The 18,396-nt window shown below is 43.2% G+C and overlaps 1 protein-coding gene across 1 annotated transcript in view; it reads right to left on the reverse strand.

The window, feature by feature from the left end:
* Positions 1 to 13,533, reverse strand: part of CLVS2 (clavesin 2) — a 50,907-nt gene extending 37,374 nt beyond the window's left edge. The window contains exons 1-2 of the mRNA XM_009092543.4: positions 13,103 to 13,533; positions 4,472 to 4,646 (exon numbers count right to left, since the gene is read on the reverse strand). Of these exons, the coding sequence (XP_009090791.1) occupies positions 4,472 to 4,646; positions 13,103 to 13,491 (564 nt within the window). The 5' untranslated portion in view covers positions 13,492 to 13,533. The remainder of the gene's footprint in view (positions 1 to 4,471; positions 4,647 to 13,102) is intronic.
* Between the last annotated feature and the right edge of the window lie 4,863 nt (positions 13,534 to 18,396).

Below are 18,396 nucleotides of genomic sequence, written 5' to 3' on the forward strand. Positions count from 1 at the left end.
TGTTGTTCCTACAGCTCACAAGAGCAGCTGGATGAAAGATGTTTTTGAAAGTAATTGTAGCTGCAAGGATGCTGCCTTCATTTACTTTCTGGTTTGCTTTCATTTTTACAGGCCCGAGTTTGTTTTAACTTTTGAAGCCTTCCTCTGTTACAAAAAAAAAAAAAAAAAAAAAAAAAGGCAGAGTTAAATGACCTGCCTTGTCCCCCATAACACTATCCCTGTTTCTCCCAAACACCCTCGTCCCAGAAGCAAGAGTCTTCTGTCTGCTGCAACAATGCTGACTGTCCACATATGCTCAGCTCCCCATTTAAATCTGTATCATCTCTTTTCCACCAGCTTTTTAACTAGAGAAGCATTCACATTCAGCCAACTACACACTTTTACAAGGCATTGAGATGTACAGCCTGCCTGAGTGAAAACATGCATGAAAAAAATCTGTCATGCATGCAACTACTATTATGCACTAAATAGAAATCAATATTTAAGAAGGAATTAGTGGTCCAGGTTTTAGAATGCTAAATATCTGTTAATCAGTTAATATGATTCATGCATACCTATAATGTTCCATTTTGCAAAACTCAATTATAATTACCCCCAAAGCTGTCTATCAGAGTTAATAATAATTACAACTTTCAATATAATTTTCAAATTGAATTTTCAGTCTTTGAAACTGTTTTCACCTGCCTTATGAAAACATTGCTGTCTTGATTATTAAAGTAATTTTTTTTTTTAAATCCATATAGGGGTTTATGTAAAAAAGGACTATCACCAAGAAAATAATCATACCCAGAACTCCCTCCCTCTTTCTTCCCAGGAGTTCTCAGCTAGGTGTTTTGGTAACAGGGGTCAGGGCAGTGCCAGAAGCAGTAAAACAAAAGGCAGGTGTTCAGAATGGGCAAAGAAGTGGAATATACAAACCTTGACTTAATCATGCCATACCAAAAGTCCACCTAGCCTTATATCCTGTCCTTAACAGAGGCCAAAACCGAGAGCTAGAGCAGCTACAACTTGGACAACATATGTGATTATTTCCACTCAGCATCCACCTCATCTCCAACTTTGTACAGCCTAAGCAATTCTGAACTTTGATTTGGTTTTACCAATCCTCTGTTCATCTCCGTTTTCTTTTTCCCTAAACACAGCTATTTAAGCATCCAGAATTCCTCATGGCACAGAGTTCCACAAGTTACCCAGATGTACAAAGGTGTCTTACAAAGAGTCAGGCCTCCTCCTCCTGTCACCTGATGATGCCCATTTCTTAAGATGTAAATAACAAATAACATCTGCAGCTTGTCCACTCTCTCCAGCCACCCACAATCTTTTTTTGTATCCTGGTCTGACCTCATAAGGGACCCTGCTTTAAGGAGGAGGTTAGACTTGCCAAGCCTCTGAGGTCTTTTTCAAGCTGAATGATTCTATGGTTTTACAGATTTCTGTACTTTCCCTCTACAGTTTTCTTCTTCCATCCAGATGAATTCCAGCCAATTTAATTGTTCCTTATCCAGAAGCCATCTGATACATTTTGGGCTTTTTGCTCAGAGTTCATCATATCTACAGAAATTTAGGACTGGTTTTCTTCAGAGCTCTCAGAAGTTCTCTCTTCTATACGAAAAATAGCTGAAGCACACAGATTGCAACCCGTTACCGGTGAAGGAGGAAAAATTTTGTAAAGATTTTGAGAGAGACCTTAGGATGAACTCGGGTATTGAAGCACACAATGCTGTAACACTCCCTGCTTTCAGGAGTACTGCTGCTGAGCAACAGGAGCTGCTTTTCACAAGCCTAAAATCAGTGATTGGCTACAGAAATCAATGAATGGGGAAAAGTGGGCACCTAAAGACTGGAACTCACAAACATCCACATACTGAGGGCAGTAGGGAGAGTCAACACAAAGTCCTAAAGTCGAGGCATGTGTTCCAGCTCTCAAAAAATGTTTTCCTTCTGACTTTACACTAGGGAAGGTGAAGAAGCTCCAAGTGCAAATCCTCCTTCTCAATGATGAGGAGCAACAGGAATGCTGTAGGCACAAGCATCTGCAAGGAAGAGTGTTGCTCCTTTTTCCCAAAAGCACACAGCCAGTGTATGAGCTAGGACTGGAGCATCAAGAGTCCCGGCTAAGTGCCCCCACCTCCACATAAAGTTTTCTTGTCTAGCAAAACCATTTGTCCTACAAATCAGCACTGACCTACACTGCACCAATTGTTTGGTACAGAACTGTTGCAATGGGTATGCTAGAATTTCCCATCAGATTACAGATAACCACTGTCCTGTAAGTGTCATGATCAAAAGTCTCTTTTCCTGGAAACAGCTACCAAGGAAGTTTTCCTAATTTATAAAAGTAAGTTTGGGGTATGATTATTCTTTTCACACTCTCGTTTAACACATATGCAGACAAAGTATATACTAGAACTCATCTTCTTCTATCTATACAGTAGAAAACTGTATATTTACTACTCTTACTTTCAAAAGCAATTTCTTAAACATTAGGCCGTTGTGAAAAGCCAGAAAATGCCACAGCTTGTAAAGCCTTTGGTACATACCATACTGAGTATTCTGCTCACTATGGGAGCTAAGCAAATATAAGGCAAATTCAGTAGATTTCATTCAGGAGGCAAAGGGATTTGGTTAACATCAAATTCAGTGGTCACTAATCCCACTCTCACTGTCCTCTTCTGTCTAAGTAACACAAATATTTAAATTCTCCAAATGGTAAAGTTCAGCAGCTTGAGCCCTGTTAAATCTTATAAGCCAAAGTAAATTTCATTTCTCTGATTAAATAGAAAGTATTTACAAAAATCATAAATAAATAGTGTGTGTGAGTTTTTCTTGTTCTCTTTCATTTTACCTGATTAAGCACTTTTTACTTTGACATCCTTCAGAGTGATGCTTTCGCTATGCATTTTCCTCCAAAATAAAAGGTAGTCATTAAAATGCCTTTTCCTTCTTTCTTCTGGAGTATTCCACGCCCATTTTTGCATCACTGCGGTAAACAGCACTGAAGGCAGTGGGCACAAAATGTTGCCATATGTGCCAGCCACCATCAGACTTGGAATATTCAAAACTACAAAGCTGGGGGCATGGCTAAGTCAAGTAAGCAAAAGGACTTCTCCTCAGTTCAGTCATGAACCAATCGATGGCAGGAGAATCACGAGTCTCAGAGCCCACCTGAAGTTTGGTGGGTCACCCCTCATATTTTCAGATGCAATTATTTACTGCAGCTGTCTTCAAAATGACCACCTCTGAATAATGCCCGAAGAATAAACACCACCATTTGAAAACAAAGACTACTAATGCATTTGCTCATGTTCTAAACCAGAAAACAATGGCTAACTTTGAAAAAAAGCACAAAAAAAGAAAGCAACTTTGAAAGCAATAAAAGGAAATGCAGCGCTTCTAGAGCACAGGTCTCTCTGCTGCCTTCTAAGGTAGTTGTGAAGATGATGAAATCACGCTGTTGCATAATGAAACACAACAAAATGAGAACTGAGATCTTTGTGTCGTGTCACCACCCTTCTGTGTGCGACAGCAGGCTGAAAACTAGCTGAGCCATTTCATCAGTTAGATCGAAACTCCGTATTACTGCCATACAAGTTTCTTCAGAAATCTCACTATCACAGTGAAAAAAGTTCAAAGGTAAGGCTGTTATTTTGCTTCATGAGTAATACAAATGTATAAATTATAGAAACATTACAGAAGAGGAATACATGTCCTTCTAAAAGCAAGGCACACTGCCACAGGAGTGAATTACAGATATTTTTAACGTGGCAACTCAGGCTTGTGTAGAAAACAACTACCTTAGTTTCTCATTTTAGCAAGAACAAAATACCATGGGAAAGAGATGCGAGTTATGCAGTATCCTTTCCACCAATGTGCCTGTGCCATGTAAAGTGCATTTACAATGAGCTGAAGAGAATTTAAATCACTCCATACTCAATCCCAGAGGCTGCTGCTCAGATTAATCTTGACCCAGAAAAAGAGCCAAGCACATGTTGAACTTTGAGCAAATAAATAGTCCCAGCTAATCACATGGCCCTACGCTTTCAAGACAAACGACATAGAGCCTGTCTCCAAAAGAATCTCCAAAAATCAACCTGGCACGGCAGCAGCAACCCCTATTTCATTAGCTCTGTGCATAATTACAGCATGAACTGATTACTTCTAACTTCCTGTTGCAGAAGCTACCATCTGAATTTACAGAAAAGCATGCACTTTGGAATAAAGACAAAAAAATTACCTCATATTTATAGCAAGGAAGGAGCCTACACATCAGGAGTTACTGCAGTTAGCTGACTGAGTTCACACTTTTGTCACAAGCAGCTTGCCTGTACACCCACACGTTAAGGTGTTAATAGCCTTGCTATTCATAAGTTGTTGGAATTTTGTTTTGCTTTGGTCTTTTTTATCAACCTAGGTTTGTAATGAACTGCAAAACGAAGAAGAATTAAGAAAAAAAAGAAAATAATAATGGTACCTGAAGGCCTTCTATGGCTAATCTAAGCATGCTTGGTGTGAGCTTGGAGGCCTGCTTGAAGGTGAAGTTGCTCCAGTCTATAATCAAAACAAATCCATTCACTTGCAGCTCAGGGTCTTCTATCATGGCTTCTAAAGAAAGAAGTATGGCACGCAGAATATCCACCAGTGTGTACCTGAGAATGGGAAGAGGAGATTTGGTTAGGAAAGGAGCAACAACCACAGAGGTAGAGAAGTTCTGAGCAGTCTCCCTTTGTCAAAAGTTTAAATTAAAGAGTGCAAATGTCTCCTCAGAAGAGCCTAAAGCTGGGAAATCTTCAAAATCCCAATTAGTTGAACTCATCTTCTGGACCAGGATTATGTACCTATAGATCATCAGCCAGCCAGAACAAACTACAAGAATGTAACACATCAAAAACAAATTTGAACTTCTCCATAGTACCCTAAGCTGCCTTAGTATCTTTATGTGGAATTATATGTCTGCATAAGAGCTTCTACACAAATTGTATTTTTCTAAAATCATAATGATACCAAAATCTGAGACTAACACCAGAAGCGTAGATCCAAAGTTTCCTCCTATATTTTCCTAAGGAAGTGAAATAATAGGTCCTAAAAAATTATCAACTAAAATTGGGAATTTCCACATGCTCTCCTTATCCCACTCTCTGAGTAAGTTTTTCTCTTAAATCCACAAGACAGAAGGCTGATTACTCAAGGATCTTAAAAGCAGAAGGTAACACACACTAGGGCTTTGAGGTGTTTGTCTTCTGAAGGTGACCCTGTTCATGGCAGAAGAGTTAGAACTGGATGATCTTTGAGGTCCCTTCCAACCCAAACCATTCTAGAATTGCAGGATTTTATAAACAGTTACCAAAACAGTCGTAAATATGCCAGTCCACACCACAAAATCAAATGAGGCACTAGAAAGTTAAACCTGAAAAATATCAGAAATACAAATATTCCAGAAATGAAAAAGTTAAATATTCAGTGTAACAGATATTTTTAAGCAAAACCCTTTAAATGTCTCTCATGATGGCATCAAATAGAAGTTTTCAAAATTGTGAGTCCCCTAGAGAATTCTTCACCATTCTGCATATGTAGCAAGGAGCATGTGTGCCTACTTAGAAATTAAATTAAATTATACTGAATTTTACTTCCTTTAATACAATGGCTATACTGTTCTGTTGTAAAAATAACTGTATTTTGAAAATATCTGCAAAAGGAAATAACACAAATGAAATTAATCTGTTGTAGCTGACTCCTCACTTCCTTCCATCTTTGTTTATTTAGCTAGCTAAAACACAGTGAACTTCCCAATTATGCATTCGTTGGAAAGGGATCAAAAAAGGACTCTCCTAATGTCTGAACAGGAGAAAGTGTGTTTTCCCCAGAAAATAAAAAAGGGAAGCATTAAAAGTAATTTTTTAAAAACAAAATTATTCTCTTCATTTTGAAGACACTTTTTTTTTTAATTTTGTTTGATTGACAGGGATGAAATTTTTAACTCTTTTTCTAATGGTTTACTTTTCTGAGATCTAAGGTTTACAGGAAGCTTGGAATGCCTTGGTCTGAGGATGATTTTGACCACAGCTCATATAAGGAATAGACATTAAAAATGTTCAAATTCTAAAATTAGCCTCAACCCTACCTGAATGGGTTGTCCCATTCAAAAGACCTCATTCTCCATAAGGGCTCTACAGTGCACAACCCTACATTCAGTCCTGGAATAAGGGTCCCAAGTTCCAGATGTACATCTCTACTGTCCTCCCTAAGGAGTTTAAGGAGACTTCACATGCCTTGGATTAACACCTTCCTAGTGGCACAAGGTTGCTAGAAATCTGGTGCATCAGGCATAAAGATTCTTTGTTTATGAGGCCAGTCAGGTCTCTAAGACTGACCTAAAAATGCTTTTTTTTTATGTATACCTAAGAGTCCAATACAAGATGTATACATTTAAACAGAAATTATGTGTTTAATTCATTTAGGTAAATGGGAAAACTGTCAGGCAGCAATGGGAACAGGATTTCAGTTGCCACAGAGAGTAAATAAGAGTCACAGGGCACCATAACTCCTACTGTAGATCTAGTGTAAGAAATACAGTCCACAACAACAATAATATTTATGTTTACTCGCTGAAAATAAAAGAGAAGACCTGCACAAAACAGGTCCAACTAAAAGCAATCAACACTTTCTGCCAGAGGGAGGTACCTGAAGTATTCTAAAGTCTAAAAAGCAACATCAGGAGTACACAAGGACATGGCACTAAATGCTTCCCACCTCAAACACCCTTCATGGCAAATAGTGGAGGAAAGGAGCTATTCTTCGTTCTGTACTGGATCTCTTCTCTTGGTTCCAATACCTTACTTACAGTGCAGAGCACCAGAGAGACAAATCCATTAGTGACTATTTAAAGCATGAACACGTGCTAAGGCAAGCCAGAAATGTAAACCTGGTGTGGTAGATGAAATCATAGGTGGTGCAAAATGCTGAGTAGTGAAAGTATCAGCTAAGCAGCTCAAGCAAAAAACCATGATTGAAGAAACTGCACAGAAGCTTTCCCACAGCACAGAGTTGCTTGTGTAAAGACTCATCTTTAATCCATTCCAGCCCGTGTTGTCTGAAATTTCACCTCACTGCTACCACTAGGATGCACAGGCTCTGCCATAAAACACTCTCCACCCCTGGCTGGATTTTGGGGAAATCAAAATCCTACATAAAAATTAGATGTAAAAAATTAGTCTGGATTTTGTTCTGAAACTTCTGTTCCACACTGAAATTACTTTCCATACAGATACAGAAATATAACCAGTCAAAAGTGAGAAAAACAGGACAAGTTAGTGAGTGTGAAATATATTTGGTCCAAGACAGCTTTGACTGACTTTCTAACTTGAAGGAATAGAAAAAAAAGAAAATATTAGCCTTTAATTTGAAGAGAATGTGGTGTACAGTCTGAGGGGAAGATGGTTCTTCTTATTCTTACCAATCTGTGCTAAGTAAAAATATGTACTTAAGGAACAGCAAGACACACATTTTGCCCTGGCACCAGTTTTTTAATGACTTGCCCCAGTGCTGTCAGATATGTAGGGTGTGCTGGGCCCAATTGGCTGCAGTGCATGTTCTGTAGCAGCCTGAAGTTAGGCTGTGAATAAATAAATCCTAATTTATTTATGGCTAAATCCAGTTGCATTCACTTGTTTAAACAGACTCTTATGGGACATATTGTAGCTAGCAAGATATTACTAATTGCTAGGATAATCAAAAACTCACAGTTAATTTAAATGTATTTAATACCTTCTATTTATAGAACCATGCTTAATTCAATGGAAAACTTGGACAATTTCTTTAGTCCTGTTATTAATGTGAGTAACAAATGCTGGAAATATGTTACCACATATTTAATGCACTCTTAATGTTCCTTTTTTATGTGAGTCCTAGTTTGAGATTGAGTGGAGCAGGGACTAGAGTGCAAGACATACTCTGCTACCCCTTGAAATTTTTCATTCAGGTTGACTTGAAAGTAATAGAGCCTGAGAAGGAGTGAAGTGAACAGCCACACTGACAGTGATTCTTTCAAACGCTTTGGGACAGCTACAATTTCTACTCCAACAGTGACACAGCTTTTGAGGGAAATGCCTCACTGGGGTCTTTATTTGTCAAGAACAGAAGACCTCAAACAATTTACTGAGCATCCCACTCTCTTGTAGTTTAACAGTGGCAGCAATTTCCCTTCTACTAAAAAGTTATATGAGATTTTCTTTGTGGGACATGAACAGATTCAATGTATTTCCAAGGATTTCTGGGGAAAACAGTCTGGAAGACATGGCTGTCAACTCCTGGTAATACTTCACCAGAACCTTTCGCCTTTACCTCCAAGATACGTGGTCTATGCATCCTCTTGTATGCATCCACTGTGATCTCCACCAGGCCAACATGAAGAGAAGAGACAGGGAAAATGCAGGGTACAGATGTCTCATGTCAAACTCAGCTGTGTCAGCTGTTTTCAATACTCTATGCTCTTGATGATGAGTGGCATCAGCCATATCATCTGTTTAACCAGATTCTGGTTCCAGTCAATTCCCTTTTGCCCTGAATAACAGATAATGGGATTCAGCAGAGTTGCCCTACTATCTCTATGGCTATTTGTCATGTCCCCCCTAAAAGAAAGAAATTTGAAGTAATTTTGAGAATTAGGTCTGAATGGCATGAATCTGCCTCTCAGGATGTGAAATAGAAGAGATAAATAGAAAGTCTCCTTTGCTTGAATTCAGCCATATGTCTCTTGAAGGTCTGAAAGACATAAAAAATGCACTGTCTGTATTTTAAGCTCCTCACCATTTGGACAAGAAAAGGCTTCTGTCAAATGAGCTCTTGTGCCGTTGTGATTTAAAAGAGAAAGTTGGTCAAGGCTCTGAGCCATCATACCATCTCTAAGGTACTGTTCTGGCTCAATATTTTTAGAATTTCACCAAAACATGAGCCCTCAAGATACACAGAGGAGTACTTTGAAATGGTGCCTCATGTCTCCCTAGTTTGTCAGTCTGGGTAGATATTTGAATGCTGAGAAGATGGGGGATTGAAAGTTCTTTTATGTCTTTTCTGCTTCAATAGTGACAGCATGCCCTGAGGATATCTTATTTTAAATACAAAAAGCACCACTGCTGTTACAAAAAATGCAAAGAAAAAATAAAATAGTTTCAATAGTTTACCAGATTAGCTTTTAGATTCAGATTTAATACCATTAATTATGCCACATATTAGCCCAGTGGCTAAAAGTCACAGCCACAGATGAAGAGTCAGCTGATCTAAATTTTACATTGATCATAAAGCTCCCTAGCTTAAACCCCTACAGTCTAAGTACAGGTGATGACAGGCAGATAGGGATACCTGGGAGAAAACTGGGAAACAATAAAACAGCATCACTCAGCAGGAGTAACTGTAGCAAAAATGACAATGTTTACACTAGTTAGTAGTTATCATTTGGAAGATATAACTTCCAAAGAAAAATTGACTCTGCTAAACAGTTGGGTTTTTTACTGATAACATGTTACTACTGTTAGCATTGCTATTTATTTTGTCATACTGCCTCCATCAGAGTTTGAAAAATACCTTGCCATCTTGCCTGTTGTTTATTGTGAGCTGAGGAGCACAGCAGCCTCCTCATAGCTACAGAAGTTCCATTTTCATTTAACAGGGGGAAAAGTTTCTGGCACTTGAGCACGTGAAAGCCTAGTTTTGATTGCAAAGCCATGGACTCCTCTTTGCCCTGCTGTAAACTGTCTGATGCAACAGCAGAACGAGCAGCAGATGAGTGCAGGGGATTTCCATATTCACTGAGCTTGGTGTGAGCTGACTGGGTCACTGTGACACCAACAGAACTAGGTACCATTTCACTTTTCTAATGCACTTTCTAGGGAAAAAACAGATATAATTAATACCAGAAAATTTTCAAACACATAGCATCAAAACAGGCTGATGTACCTGGGGAATGTGTGTCCAGGGGCCAGGAAGAATACACAAGACCATGCATGACAACAGATCTCTTGCAGCTGAGAGCTGAAGTTAATAGCACTATTAACTGGAAAAAACTTCACCAGCTGGACACATTAGAAGAAAGGGAGTTTTCAAATGCACATAGACACCTACAAGCCAAATGTAGTTAAGAATCAACAATCTGGGAGCTAATAGGGAAAGTTGATCCCTCCCTGAGTGTTATCCAGCTTCCTGGCAGGAATGCTACTGAACTTCATTTTCCCCATACAACAGACAGGGTAGAAAGTTAGGCTGGGTCACACTGAAAAGCTGCTGAGCTACTGAGAGCATTATCTTTCACCTTTCCTTTTTTGTTTGTTTGTTTTAAATACATGTCTGGTTGGGTTGTTCAGATGGCAGGACATCTGGTACGGTTTTCAGGCCCTGCTTTAATTTAATGATTTAGTACACAGGCTTGTTTTACCACAGAAATTTTTTTGCCTCCCACACTTTTCTTTCTAATTGGAACTATGTAAATCACAGGCTGACAGTGCTATATAAATCATCTCTAGCATGTCTGCTATTCATTTAAATAACAAATTGAAACTTTTTTTCCTAATTGTTACATCCTGACCATAATAATTTGCACATATATGATGAAAAGTGGAGGCTTGCTGTGCTCTATTAATTTAGTTTATGAAGCACACAAAGAGAGCCTAACCAGACAGGCTTCAATATGTAATCCTCCTATTGTTGCTGTAAGAGGAACACTGGGTTATGTACTGCAATATCTCAAGTCAGTTAAGGCATAAGCTTGAGACATATTGCATAGCAGCCCAGGCATAAGTTCCACAGTGCTCCCCAGGTTCAGCCTCTGAGCATCAGATAATGGAAGGCACTAAATTAATTAGAAAAGAAAGCGACCTAGCTCCATTCCCAGATGTGTGACTGACTTGTCATGTGCCTCGGAGAAAGCCACTCCCCGCAGCTGGGCTTCAGCTCCCTCTGCTTTGTCTGAGTGGTCTGCGTGAAAACAAATCCCTTGCTCGGGAGGAGAGGCGTGCCCTGAGCATGCAGTGCTCAAAAGCAGTAGGCACCCAACTGCAAACACGTCCATTAAGTACTCCAGTGTACCCCAGCCACTTTGGTGTCGTAGCACAAATAATATTAATCATACCAATAGGACTTCATGAAAAAAACCACAATAAATTCATTGCTGTGTCAGCTGAGCTTATGTACTTTAAATATCAGCATATCCAACATCCAGAAGAAAATAAGCCTATTCTTCTACATGGCAATTATTATTTTAAATGCTCTTTACCTCTGCACTTGAATTTTTCGTATTCTTTTGACTAGGATCAAGTCAAGTAACACAAAAGTGTCACACAAAGCTTTAGGATTTTTCCATTAATAAGAAACAACAGTACACAGTAGGTCACGCTACCTTTAACAAGGGAACTTCTTCATCATAGACATACAACTTAATAAAAGTCCAAAACATGCTAATTTCTTTGCTAATTCTTCCTTCAGTGATTTTTAACAGTTTGTGGAGTTGTTTTTAAAATTAAAGTTGACCTGGTCCTTATGTGGGAAACAAGGAAGGTCCTTATCTGGGAAAGAAAACACACTCAGGACTCAGGGAGTCCTTAGCCTCATCACCACTGCTCTTCACTCAGCTTTTATGCTCCACCTTCTAGAAAAACAAAGCAGAAGAAGGACACTGGCCCCAGCTCTGCATATATTCATCCACCCTTTCAAGTCACTACCCTGGCTGTGGGCAGTTTTGATTTGTGCCAGACAGCATTCTCTTAGTCCCAAGACTCGATTTCACGGGTTAGCAAGGGACAGGAAACTTGTCCCACAGATAGTGTGGGTGAGGCTGGCATGCCTGAAAGAAAGGAAAGCCAAGGTGGGCCAGCATCCCTCTGGACAGAGACCTGTCCGTAGCTGTAACACCAGCTGGGGCAGGGAGGTGTGGGAATGCTCCCTGTGATGGCAATCCACACAGCCCACAAGAGGACAGCTAAACAAACACCTGAAAGGCAAACTTAAACATGCCACTCCCCCAGATTTTGTCCTTTCTATTCACACTGACAGTTGTTTGAGTCCCCCAAGGTTTCACAGTAGCTGAGCTGAGGATACCTGCACTGAGCACTCAGCACTATGTTGATGGCAATAAGGATGGCAACTTACAAGATTCTTAGTTTTCTCACTATAAAAGTGAGAAATAAGATCTTAAACATGCACTCAGGTTGGGAGCTGAAAAAAACAGTGCAGTGCTCACAGAAGCAGGTTTTAGGGAGTTTAAATGTACTGAAATCAAGCCATTTTTGTGGATATAATTTTAGACTGCAGGAAAAACAGAGCATGACACCCCCACAATGTATTTAGAATAAACAAATAGTGTGACAGAATATCAAGCCAATTGCTAAAAAGGGCCTTGATGTGAGACAGCTCTTGGGTCACCCTACTAAATCATCTTCAGGTTAGAGTAGTCCTACAAAAAAGATCAGAAAGTGTTCTAGAGACCAGTCTTCAATTTGCTGTCAAAGCTTTGTGTATTCGGTTTATTATGCAGAGAATTGACATTGGGAACAGCACGAGTAGAAAAAGAAGTGGTTACAGGAACTTCCATCCTGGCATTTCTAGGTGGCTCAGGAAGAGCTTTCTACAGCTGAGGGAAAGGATTCAGAGTCTCAGCTTCCTGCACAGGCAAACTTTTCAGCTTAAAAGCCATACTCCTGTTCTACACACAGCATCTCCCACTCTCTCCCATGGCACCTGAGCAGCTCTGTGTGTGCTGAAATCAACCAGCCTTTGTCTGGGGGATAAGCACATCATCTATGTGCCAGCTCACTTCGGCTGAGGGGAGGCAGAAGGGTGTACACCTCCTGGCAGACAGTTGAGAAGAGCACTCCAGCAGTGTCTACCTGCCTCCCAAAATTCACACCCCAAAGGATGAGCTGCTTGAAAGGGCCCTAAGGCACAAAACGTATTTCTCCTTTATTCCCTCTCTCTGCCTTCCAGGCTGCTGCCCAGCCCCCTGTGGGCAGCGCCGGGTGTGTCCCTGCTGCCCACCCTCTCTCCCTCCGCGCTGGCACCGCTTTCCCACGCATTGCCCGGGGGAAAAGGGGTTGAGGTGGGCGAGCGGCTCTGCTTTTACCTGCTCTGGTCCCAGTTGGCAGCAAAAAGGACGAGGATCTTCCTGCCGTAGTGGTCCAGGTTGGCCAGCCCGCCGGGGAAACCATCCTTCAGCGCTTGCTTGATGCCTGGGTCTGTGGCCTTGAAGCTCTTAAACATGTCCAGGTTCTGCTGGCGATATTCAAAGTATTGGGCCAGGAGGCGAAACGCCTCGAAGTGCTGAAACTTCCTGGCCCGCAGAAACCGCAGGATGAAGGCATCGTCGGTGCGGAGGAAGCCGATGTCCGGCCGGGTGATGACCATGTCCCGCACCTCCTGGATGTCCTGGTGCAAGGTGTCGGGGTTTTCGTTCAGCTCCAGCCGGGCTTTCTCCAGAGTCTCCGGGGAGAGACCTGCCTGCAAATGAGTCATGGCGCTGCCCTCCTCCTCCTCCCCGGCTCTGCCGCCTGCGCTCCTCAGCCTCCCGGCCTCTTGCCCCCCGGAGGCGGGCTGCCCCGGCACGGCCGGCCGCCGCTCCCCCGCCGCGCCGGGCCTCGCCCCGCCGCTCCCCGGCCCCGCCGCCGCGGCCAGTCCGTCCGCCGAGATGCGAGCGGCTCCCAGGCAGCCGGGTCCCGGGGGGGGCTGGCACCGACACTGCCCCCGGGCTGCTGGCGGAGGCGCGTTATCTCTCTGACATAGCGCCCTCCCCGCCGCGGGGTCCAACGCGCCGCATCATCCCCGCAGCCGGTCCGCGGAGGTGCCGAAACCCGCCGGGAGCGGGGCTGCGGAGGTGCCGGCTGCTGCTCAGCGTCCGCCCCCGCCGGTGCCGCTGCCGGTGCGGATCTCGGGCAGGGCGGCAGCGAGGAGCCCGGTCGCTAGGCAGGGCGAGCGGCGCCCGAGGATGCTCCCCTGGCCCGGGGCTGGCAGGGGAGATGCCCTCCCCGGAGCAGCACCATTTACGTAAGATCAGCGCTCACCCCGTTTCAGAAGCGTCTCCCTGGATTTGAGGGAGGGTTAAGAAGGAAAAAAAAAAAAAAAAAGCACCACCACCACCAAACTGAAAGAAGCCAGCGAGGAGGAGGAAAGCCGATCCGCAGGTACTTCGCCGGTACTGCTGCCAAAGCGCCTGCCGCTCGCCGGCGCGGAGCCCGGAAAGCCGAACGGAGCCTCGGCCTGGAGGATGCTCGTGCCCCCCTCCCGCGCCCTCCTCCGCTGCCCGCCCCGCTCACAGACGGCACCAGCCGGCGCGGGGCTCCCCGCTGCGCGGCCCCGCCTTATGCGCGCCCCCGCTCGGGCCCGCACCCGCTCCTGCTCGGGCGCGCGCCCGCCGCGCCGCGCCCCCGGCCGCGGAGGCAGCTCCGGCGGGCGCTCCGCCGCTCCCCGGCTCCCCGCACCGCGCAGAGCAGCCCGCGGGGCGCGGCGCTGCCGGCGGCGGAGCGGGAGAAGATGGTGGTGGCCCGGTGCGGGGCGGTGGCCGAGGGGCTGCGGGGTCAGTGGGGCCACGCGTGCGCCCCCGCGGAGCATCCCGCGGGAGTCGGACCAAGCGTCCGGTCTCGAGGTCGTGACAACAGCGAGGTGTTGTTTATCAAGCGGTGGTTTTCCGAGCAATCCTCTCTTGTGACCGGATTTCCTAACGTGGAGCACTGTGAGCTCAAAAATCCTGGAATAAAATAAAGCAGCCCTCTTTTGTGGCCTCGTGTTGGAAAGCGGCATGTCTTTAGTTGCTTTATAATGCAAAGGGCAACTATCTTGCTTCTGTGTGCAGAATATTTCCCTGAGGAAAGATGTCTTTTTTCATGCGGGAAAGTTTGTTGCTGCAGTCTCTTTTGGGGAAAACTTTCCGCTGAAAAGCATTTGACCTTTATCTGTAGGACTGGACCTTCCCGATGCAAATGTGCCTGTGAAAATCAAGCTTACACAAAAGACACGGCAAACATGGGAAAGCCTGCAACATGTACCTCCTCCTCCTCCTTCTTATGGGAAGGGCAGCTGTTTGGTACTGCATTGGGCTCCTTTCCCAAGGTGACAAAGCCAGAGCACACAGGCTGAATTACTGAAAAGGCACGGAGGCCACCGCTCCGTTCAGAGGGTGTATACGGAGAATAGACCAGAACAAAGTCTAGGATGGATTCTCAGACAAATAGCGGGGCTCATAGAAACATTTCAGTGTTAGCCTGTGTGGGCTGCAGGCCAGTACCAGGTGCTTGGCAGCAGGAGGGAGCCCTCTGCAGTGAGCAAGGTCCAAGCAGTGAGCAGTGCTTTGGTAGCAAAATTGGCATTCTTTTGGAGGCTAAAGAGAGGTTTTTTGGGTTTACTGGATTTAATATGGGTTCCTGCACTGGGATCAGACTGCCCATGTCCTAGTTTAGGGAGAAACTGTTGGAAGGACCAGTCTAATAATGCCCTGTCATTGTGCCCCAGCTCTGTTCAATGTGAATTTCATTATGTGATTTGAGATGTCTCACAAGAGAGACAGATATGCTATCTATCTAAGGACTGAATCACTCTCTAAAAATGCTTATTTCTCTTTGTCTGATAAAATGACTTTAAATTACCCCCCTTTTGTGGATGTGATTCATCTGGATTGATACCTTTTTCTTAGAACAGTTATTGCACCTGAAGTAGTTTGTGCGCTTTTTTTATTATTTTCTATTATTCTGAAATTTTCATTTCCCTTTGCTCTTACTATCTTCCTCTACATTACCTCCACAGAGAGCCTTTCAGAATAGCAGTTCCCATCACCCCTGTGGAACAAACTGCCAGACTTTTCCTGCTATCATTTTCCATTTCTGATGCTTCTCCTCTGCCTTTTCCACTGCAACTAAGCTAATAAAAGAGTAGGTCATGTGACAAGTGCCTTAAATTCACTCCGTGCGAGGCAAGCCGCAGGCATCCAGTGTCTGGCAAAATCAAGTCCATAATGTATCCTGTCTGCGACCTTGGAGTGGGTTCATGCTGGCTGAATGCCAGACACCCACCAAAGCCACTTCTCCCTCCCCCACCACAGGGAAGAGAAAATATAACAGAGGGTTCATGAGTTGAAATAAGGACCAGAAGAGATCACTCATCAAATACTGTCATGGGCAAAACAGACTCAAATTAGAGATATTAAATGAATTTGTTGCTAAGAAAATCAGAGCAGGATAATGAGAAGTAAAATAAGATCTTCTTTGCACCCTTCCCTCCTTCTTAGCTCTATGTCCTCCCCCAGTGCCACAGGGAGACAGGGAATGGGGTTATGGTCAGTTCATCACACATTATTTCTGCCACTGCTCAGGGAGATGAGTCCTTTCCTTGCACCAGTAAGGGGTCCCTCCCACAGAAGACAGTTCTCCATGAATTTCTCCAATGTGAGCCCATCCTACAGGCAACAGTCCTCCTCAAATTGCAGTAACCTGGGTCACTCTTCCACAGGGTGCAGTCCTTCAAGGACAGGCTGCTGCAGTTTGTTTCCCCCTGAGACCACAAGTGTTGCCAGGATACCTGCTCCAGCCTGAGCACTTCTCTCCATGGGTCTGCAGGTCCCTACCAAGAGCCTGCTCCAGCAGGGGCCTCCCATGGGGTCCCAGCCTCCCCTCAGCCATCCACCTGCTCCAGCATGGATCTCCTCTGTGGGCTGCAGGTGGATCCTTGCATTGCTGTGGAGCTCCATGGGCTGCAGGGGCACAGCTGCCCCGCCATGGTCTGCCCCGTGGGCTGCAGAGAAATCCCTGCTCTGGTACCTGGAGCACCTCCTGCCCCTCCTTCTGCACTGACCTTGGTGTCTGCAGGGCTGTTCCTCCCACATGTTCTCACTCTGCTCTTCTCTGGCCACAATTACAACTGAGCAGAAACTTTTTTGCCTCCTGTAAAATCTGTTATCCCAGAGGTGTCACCATCATTTCTGATGGGCCCAGCTTTGGCCAGCAGCACGTCCATCCTGGAGCTGGCTGGCATAGGCTCTGCTGGACATGACAGAAGCTTCTGGCAGCTTCTCACAGAAGCCATCCCTGGAGCTCCCCTGCTACCAAAAGCTGGCTCTACAAACCCAACATAAGCTTCTAGTAATGCAATCCTTAATCTGCTTTAGTTTTCTTTTGCAAATGAAAACATAACACATGCATTAGATTTTCTCCTTTATGCCAGAACATAAATGCACTGAATAGAGAAAAGAAGCAAGCTGGCCAAAATTGAAAGGTTAAAAGTTTTGACGGGTTTTTCTAAGGTATATTTTTGGCATGTATTTCTAAGGTTCTTAAAAAAAAAAAAGAATTATCTGGAAACTTTCATTATTATTCCATGTTTTGTTTTTCCCCATTTCGACCATATTTAAGGCATAATACTTAGCATTTTTAAAATTAAAAAAAAAAGTCCATAAAAACACGGGGAAAAGTATGAAAGAAGAGGATAAAGAAATATTGAAGTTAAATAAATTAAATTCATCAACAACTCTCCATTTTCTATACACTTCCTTTTTAAAGACAGGTTCAGTCTCCATAAAAATTGATTTAATAATGTAATTTCTAAATTTTACTGTGTCATATTAAAAAGAGATTCACTGAACTTGAACAGCATTTCAAAAAAATCATTTTGACAATGAATTATTGAAAGACAGATCAAAACACCCTCGTGGAGGGCAGTGTGGAGGTGGAAGGAGGTGCTTTAGCTAGCTCTTTCCTGAAGTGATTAGATTTAGGAGGTGGATACTATGAAAAGCACATGTAGCAAGGCAGCCTGAAGACAGACCAGGTGAAACAATAAGATATTGGTCATGTTCTATCTGAGCCACAGACAATAATAATTTTTTTTCAATATTTTGAGATCTTGCATGTAAACACACAAAAGATCTGGTTTAAATATAAGCAACTTGGTAGAAGGAATAAAAAACTCTGTCATCTATAAGCAGATTTATCAAACCAATTAAATAGGATAATGAAAAAATATGTGCTTTCCAACATGTTACCCCACCTAAGTCATGAGGGGGAAAATGGAGCCACCAATGCAATTAGATGCAACCCACTGATGGCAGATTGTAATTTATTTATTGTGCACATGCACTTTTCCCTCTATAAAACAGTAGGGGTGTCTGACTAAATCCATTATGTAAATCTCAGCATCTTTTCACTTGCACTTAGAAACTATTGTTTTTCTTTGAGGCATTTATAGTCTGAACTTGATACAATTAAAATCCAAGTGCTCTGCAATTCTACAAGCACTGCACTTAGGTACCTGATTTGAAATAAAGCCTAAACACAAATAAGGCACAAAGGTGTTTGTGTAGGTGTTTGATATCAGAGATCTTTACTCACATTCAGAATTAAATTGTTTAAAATCAGCAATAGAGCAGTGTATTCAAGA

The sequence above is a fragment of the Serinus canaria genome, chromosome 3, assembly GCF_022539315.1.
Source record: "Serinus canaria isolate serCan28SL12 chromosome 3, serCan2020, whole genome shotgun sequence".
Classification (NCBI taxonomy): domain Eukaryota; kingdom Metazoa; phylum Chordata; class Aves; order Passeriformes; family Fringillidae; genus Serinus; species Serinus canaria.